The sequence below is a fragment of the Bos grunniens genome, chromosome 15 (assembly GCF_055505025.1).
Source record: "Bos grunniens cultivar Pamir isolate PY7600 chromosome 15, Bosgru_T2T1.0, whole genome shotgun sequence".
NCBI classification, from domain to species: Eukaryota; Metazoa; Chordata; class Mammalia; order Artiodactyla; family Bovidae; genus Bos; species Bos grunniens.
Genome location: NC_141179.1, coordinates 48245076 through 48252415, shown reverse-complemented (window position 1 = coordinate 48252415; position 7340 = coordinate 48245076). Strand labels below are relative to the sequence as shown.

Sequence of the window (7340 nt, the reverse complement as noted above, 5' to 3'; positions counted from 1 at the left end):
ATGGTTTCTGCATCTGTCCCCAATGACACTATCTTCCATCCTTCCACATTTATTCTACTTGGAATCCCTGGGATGAGAGATCAGCACATTTGGGCTGCCATCCCCTTCTGCTCCATGTATATCCTCGCTCTGGTTGGCAATGGAACTATCCTCTACATCATTATGAAGGAGAGAACTCTGCACGAGCCAATGTACCTCTTCCTGTGCCTGCTGTCTATCACTGACCTGGTACTTTGTTCAACCACATTGCCCAAAATGCTAACAATCTTCTGGCTTAAGTCCCACATAATATCTTACCAAGGCTGCCTCACCCAGATGTTTTTCGTGCATACAATCTTTGCCACAGAATCAGCTGTTCTGCTGGCCATGGCTTTTGACCGCTACGTGGCTATCTGCCATCCACTTCATTATGCATCCATCCTCAACGCCATGGTGATTGGGAGGATTGGTCTGGCATGTGTGGTCCGTGGCCTTCTCTTTGTTTTCCCCTTTGTCATCCTCATAGAACGCCTACCTTTCTGTGGACATCACATCATCCCTCACACCTACTGTGAACATATGAGCATTGCCAAACTGGCCTGTGCCAGCATCAGGCCCAACACCATTTATGGTCTCACTGTGGCCCTTTCAGTCACTGGCATGGACGTGGTCCTCATCGCCACTTCGTACGGCCTAATCCTGCGGGCTGTGCTGCGCCTGCCCTCGAAGGATGCCCAGTTCCGAGCATTTAGCACTTGTGGAGCTCATATATGTGTGATTCTTATATTCTATGCACCTGCTTTTTTTTCCTTTTTCACCCACCGCTTTGGCCAGCAAGTACCTCCTCACGTGCATATTATACTTGCAAATCTCTATCTCCTTGTGCCCCCTGCTCTCAACCCCTTGGTCTATGGCATTAACACCAAACAGATCCGCCTGAGAATATTTCACTTTTTTATGGGGAGAAGATAGTTAAGTCTCTCCATAACCCAAGGAAGAACTGGTAAAGCTGTAATTAATTTTCTACTTTCTCAAACATCTCTTATCCTTATACTATAAGTTGCTGTTTCTGCCAATCTTAGCAAGCCAGTTGTTATTCAGTCACTAGGTCGTGTCTGACTATGATTGCATGAACTGCAGCCCACCAGGCTTCCCTGTCTATCTTTCACTATCTCCTGGAGTTTGCTCAAACTCATGTCCATTGAATCGATGATGTCATACAACCATCTCATTCTTTTTTGCTCCCTTTTCCTCCTGCCCTCAATCTTTTCCAGTGTCAGAGCCTTTTCCAATGAATTAGCTGTTTGCATCATGTGGCCAAGGTATTGGAGCTTCAGCTTCAGCAACAGTCCTTTCAATGAACATTCAGGATTGATTTCCTTTAGGACTGACTGGTTTGATCTTGTTGCAGTCCAAGGGACTCGAGTTTTCTCCAGCACCACAATGAGAAAGGATCAGTTTTTCAGTGGTCAGCCTGCTTTATGGTCCAACTCTTATATACGTTCATGACTACTGGAAAAACCATAGCTTTGACTATAAGGACCTTTGTCAGCAAAGTGATATCTCTGATTTTTAATACAGTGTCTAAGTTTGTTATAGATTTTCTTCCAAGGAGCAAGCATCTTTTAATTTTGTGGCTATAGTCACCTTCTGCAGTGATTTTAGAGCCCAAGAAAATAAAATCTGCCACTGTTTCCACTTTTTCCCAACCTATTTGCCAATGAAGTGATGGGACCAGATACTATGATCTTAGTATTTTGACTGTTGAGTTTTAAGCCAGTTTTTCCACTCTCCTCTTTCACCTTCATCAGGAGGCTCTTTAGTTTCTGTGCTTTTTCTGCCATTAGGGTAGTGTCATCTGCATATCTGAGGTTATTGATATTTCTCCCAGCAATCTTGATTCTAGCTTGTGATTCATCCAGCCAGGCATTCACATGATGCACTCTGTATATAAGTTAAATAAGCAGGCTGACAATATACAGCCTTGACATACTCCTTTCCCAATTTTGAACCAGCCCATAGTTCCATGGCCAGTTCCAACAGTTGCTTCTTCCCCTGCCTACAGTTTTCCCAGGAGCCAGGTAAGGTGGTCTGTTATTCCTATCCCTTAAATAATTTTCCACAGTTTGTTCTGATCCACACAGTCACAGCAAGTCAGTACCATGTATTATCTGAGAGGTTTGGAAGAACAGCTCATTTATACCTGCTACATATATAGAAAATTAGTTTCCTAGAATGCTATTATATGGCCTGTTCATGGGCCTATAGGTCTTGAGTCTTCCTAGGAAAAGATCAGGAAACAATATAGTAACTTTGAATTGGTAGTAAGAACCATAGAAAGTTATTCTTTCTACATAAGAAATCCCATGTGCTGGAAATAGATAAAAAGTGGTCAAAAAAGAACTATTGACTTATAGTCAGCCCCAAGGAACTGAGAATAACACACACACTGATTAATTGATTGTTTACACTTTCTTTGATCAAGAGTGTTTGCAAGAGTGTTTGTTAGTCCTAGGTCAGAGATGGCTGTCAGAGGGCAGGATCTTTTGGATCTGGAATTAGATTTGAAAGAGATGAAGATGACTGCTGGGTGCTTAAATGTGAGAAGTCTGGAAACACATATATCAATGGGAAAGCCACAGCACAGGTTTCTCAACAAATTACTTCAAAGTGACACTTTGTCACTAATATTTACTTTATGACCAATGACCTTTGCATCTTCCCGATATTGTCAGAGCAATTATGTTTTACATGCAAATTATTTTGTGGGTCATTATGGACATATCCTGATATTTTCTTTATCTCATATAGTCAACAACACATTGTGTATCTTAGAAACCCCAGGACACAGAGTTTTCTGCTAACAGTATCCAAATTGACACAATAGAACAATGAAAAGAGATAGAGGCTTACGATCATAAAAGAAGAAAGACAAATATCATTACTAACGAATGACAAGATTTTTCTACAGAGAAAACCCATAAGCCCCTAGAGATAGATTTTTAAAACTAATGATATTTAAAGAAATTTGCTGAGTTCAAAGTAAATAAATAAAATCATGAACTGACACATTTTTATGTAAAGCCACAATTAGGAATGCATATTTTTTAAATTTATAGCAATAGCAACAAAATCTGTGGTACTTTAACAGAAATGTGCATGGTCTCTATGTTAAACAATTAAGAAAGTGTTTGAAATATATTTGAAAAAATAAAAAAGAATATATAGATCGCCCTGCGGAAAGCCAGGTGTTGTAACTGATTCTCCTGACTCCAAGACTTGAGCTTCAAAGGTTTGTCCCAGACACATTCCAGAGAATTTTGTACCAGAACTCAGATGCACAGTCCAGCTGACTACTGATAAATGCCTGAACACTGTTTCGGAAGAGGCCCTTCCCCCATCAGCTACTCTTTCTCTCATCAATTAGAAGAGTTGGATATGGGAGGAGGCAGGAATCCAGGGCCGTGCTTGGTTTCTACTGACCCTTCTTGCTACATGGGACTCGCAGTGTACCCCCTGGCCCCACCCAGCCTGTCCCCTTCTCATACAGCTTTAAAACCTTACTACTTTTATTTAAAGAGGAACCGGATTGGAGCAAGTGGCTTCCCCTGCCCTGAACACCTTGCATTTCCTGTGGGGGACACAGGAGGCATAGGGGGTAGGGGGTGGTGCATGAACACCATCTCCCAGGGCTTGGGGACGTCTTCCTGGCAACATGGCAACAGGGCTGTTGCACATGTTTGTTTGGAAACCAAGCCGAATGCCTGCCAGGCAGCCAGAGGTCTGGGTGATGGCTGACTCCCCTGCTCAGTTCAGGGGCGCCTGTCCTAGGCCAGCCTGCCATCCCTGGAGCAGGGGGCTACCTCCCGGGGTTCATTCCTGGGTCAGGGTGCCCAGGCGTGTGGCAGGAGGCTCACCTTGGAGAGTCCTTGTCCCAAGCACTGAGGCCCCTGAGGGCTGGAGGGTAGCTGAACAGCTGTGCATTGTAGGAGACAGGGCTGCTATGGATCCCAATGGCCAGGAATCAGCTTAGGAATCTCTGTATGCTGGGGGCACTAGGGGTCTCAGCTTCCCTGGACTTCTCAGACAGCCCTCCTCTTCCCAAAGCTATTGATGGAGCTTCTCTGGGATTGTTTGCCAAACCCCACATTAGACTCCAAGGGTCCAAGACCATTTCCATCTGAACACATGTTTTCCTTTTCTGTAGGAACTTGTGTTTTTGTTTTTGTTTTTTCCAACTAGCACCACACCATGCTTCTGAAGGCCACATTTTGCCTTTCCCCATCACTACACTGAAATAGTAGTTGTACAGTTCCCAATCTTGCCTTGGCTTGCTTGGACAAAACTTTGTATGTATTTTGTAAGACATAGATTCTATATTGTAATGATGCCCTATGCAAAAAGAAAAAAAAATTAACAAAACTGTAAATTTTATTGTTTTAATGCATATGCATGTTTAGTGAAGTTTACATTTTGAAATAAAATTTATAATTCATTATTTTAAAAATTAAATAAAAAATATATTATGAAATTCATGGATATGAAAAATGGTAAAATAGGAAAAAATAGAAATAATGAAAGATAAAGGCATGCATTTATCAGAAGAAATATAGACAAAATTTTTTTATAAAATCAACCTCAACCATCTCAGTACTAAGAAAAAGGCAATGAAAACCACTTTTACACTCCTTAAATTAGCATATACTTAGAACAAAAATCAGAAAATACTAAAAATTAGTGAGGATATAGAGAAATAGCAATACTTATGCATTGCTAATGGGATATTAAATGTGCATCCCCTGGTTTCAAGATCAATTTAAAATATTTAGCAAAGTTACAGATATGCATATCTTACAAACCAGAAATTTCACTCCTCAATATTATCCTTTGAGGCACACTGCACAAGTGAACAGCTATCTTTAAATAAGAATATTAAACACCATTTATTTTGGCATTATTATCTTCAAATGTTTGTTTTTACAGTTGAATCAGAATCATTTTGGCAAGATTTCAAATACAATAAATCATTAAAATGTGTTTGGATTTGCCATTAATTTATAAATTCATTTAAGAAGTTGTAGCCTTTAAATAGTTGTGCTGGATTCCCTCATGGTACAGTGGATAAGAATCTTCCCGTCAATGCAGGGGAAACGGGTTCAATCTCTAGTCCAAGAGGATTCAACATGGCTTGGAACAGCTGAGCCCGTGTGCCACAACTACTGAGTCCTTGCTCTAGAACACTTGAGCTGCAACTATTGAGCCCAAGTGCCACAAACTACTGAAGTCCAAATGCCCTAGAGCCTGTGCACCACAGGAGAAGCCATCACAGTGCGGAACACTTGCACCACAACAAAGAGTAGCGCCTGATCATGGCAACTAGATAAAGCCTGTGTGCAGCAATGAAGACCCAGTACAACCAATAAATAAATGAATAAATAAATTATTTTTAAAAGATTTGCTTTGTGTGTCTATATATATGGGAAAACAAAAGCAAGTAAAATTTCACAAACTAGGATACATATTTAGTTAATATTTAAATGACATTATTTGCTTAGTCATTCATTCATTTATTTGGCAATTATGTATGCCTACTATGTACCATGAAACTAGAGATCTCTTCAAGAAAATTAGAGATACCAAGGGAATATCTCATGCAAAGATGGGCTCGATAAAGGACAGAAATGGTATGGACCTAACAGAAGCAGAAGATATTAAGAAGAGGTGGAAAGAATACACAGAACTATAGAAAAAAGAGCTTCATGACCCAGAGAATCATGACGGTGTGATCACTCACCTAGAGCCAGACATCCTGGAGTGTGAAGTCAAGTGGGCCTTAGAAAGCATCACTACGAACAAAGCTAGTGGAGGGGATGGAATTCCAGTTGAACTATTTCAAATCCTGAAAGATGATGCTGTGAAAGTGCTGTACTCAATATGCCAGCAAATTTGGAAAACTCAGCAGAGGCCACAGGACTGGAACAGGTGAGTTTTCATTCCAATTCCAAAGAAAGGCAATGCCAAAGAATGCTCAAACTACCACACAATTGCACTCATCTCACACGCTAGTAAAGTAATGCTCAAAGTTCTCCAAGCCACGCTTCAGCAATACACGAACCATAAATTTCCAGATGTTCAAGCTGGTTTTAGATAAGGCAGAGGAACCAGAGATCAAATTGCCAACATCTGCTGGATCATCAAAGAAGCAAGAAAGTTCTAGAAAAACATCTATTTCTGCTTTATTGACTATGCCAAAGCCTTTGACTGTGTGGATCACAATAAACTGTGGAAAATTCTGAAAGAGATGGGAATACCAGACGACCTGATCTGCCTCTTGAGAAACCTGTATGCAGGTCAGGAAGCAACAGTTGGAACTGGACATGGAACAACAGACTGGTTCCAAATAGGGAAAGGAGTACGTCAAGGCTGTATATTGTCACCCTGCTTATTTAACTTATACACAGAGTACATCATGAGAAACTCTGGGCTGGAAGAAGCACAAGCTGGAATCAAGATTGCCAGGAGAAATATCAATAACCTCAGGTATGCAGATGACACCACCGTTATGGCAGAAAGTGAAGAGGAACTAAAAAGCCTCTTGATGAAAGTGAAAGTGGAGAGTGAAAAAGTTGGCTTAAAGCTCAACATTCAGAAAATTAAGATCATGGCATCTGATCCATGGGAAATAGAAGGGGAAACAGTGGAAACAGAGACAAACTTAATTTTTTGGGCTCCAAAATCACTGTAGATGGTGCATGCAGCCATGAAATTAAAAGACGCTTATTCCTTGGAAGGAAAGTTATGACCAACCTAGACAGCATATTCAAAAGCAGAGACATTATTTTGCCAACAGAGGTCTGTCTAGTCAAGGCTATGGTTTTTCCTGTGGTCATGTATGGGTGTGAGAGTTGGACTGTGAAGAAAGCTGAGTGCTGAAAAATTGATGCTTTTGAACTGTAGTGTTGGAGAAGACTCCTGAGAGTCCCTTGGACTGCAAGGTGATCCAACCAGTCCATTCTATAGGAGATCAGTCCTGGGTGTTTATTGGAAGGACTGATGCTGAATCTAAAACTCCAATACTTTGGCCACCGATATGAAGAGTTGACTCATTGGAAAAGACCCTGATGTTGGGAGGAACTGGGGGCAGGAGGAGAAGGGGATGACAGAGGATGAGATGGCTGGATGGCATCACTGACTCAATGGATGTGAGTTTGAGTGAACTCCAGGAGTTGGTGATGGACAGGGAGGCCTGGTGTGCTGCAATTCATGGGGTTGCAAAGAGTTGGACATGACTGAGCAACTGAACTGAACTGAACTGAACTGAACATCATGAGAAATGCTGGGCTGGATGAAGCACAAGCTGG

General features: G+C 41.3%; 1 protein-coding gene across 1 annotated transcript; it reads left to right on the top strand.

Moving 5' to 3' along the window:
* On the top strand, positions 1-951 carry LOC147357945 (olfactory receptor 52D1-like). Its single transcript, XM_086342001.1, has one exon. It carries the CDS (start codon positions 1-3, stop codon positions 949-951), a length of 951 nt encoding a protein of 316 aa, XP_086198127.1.
* Positions 952-7340: the final 6389 nt, after the last annotated feature.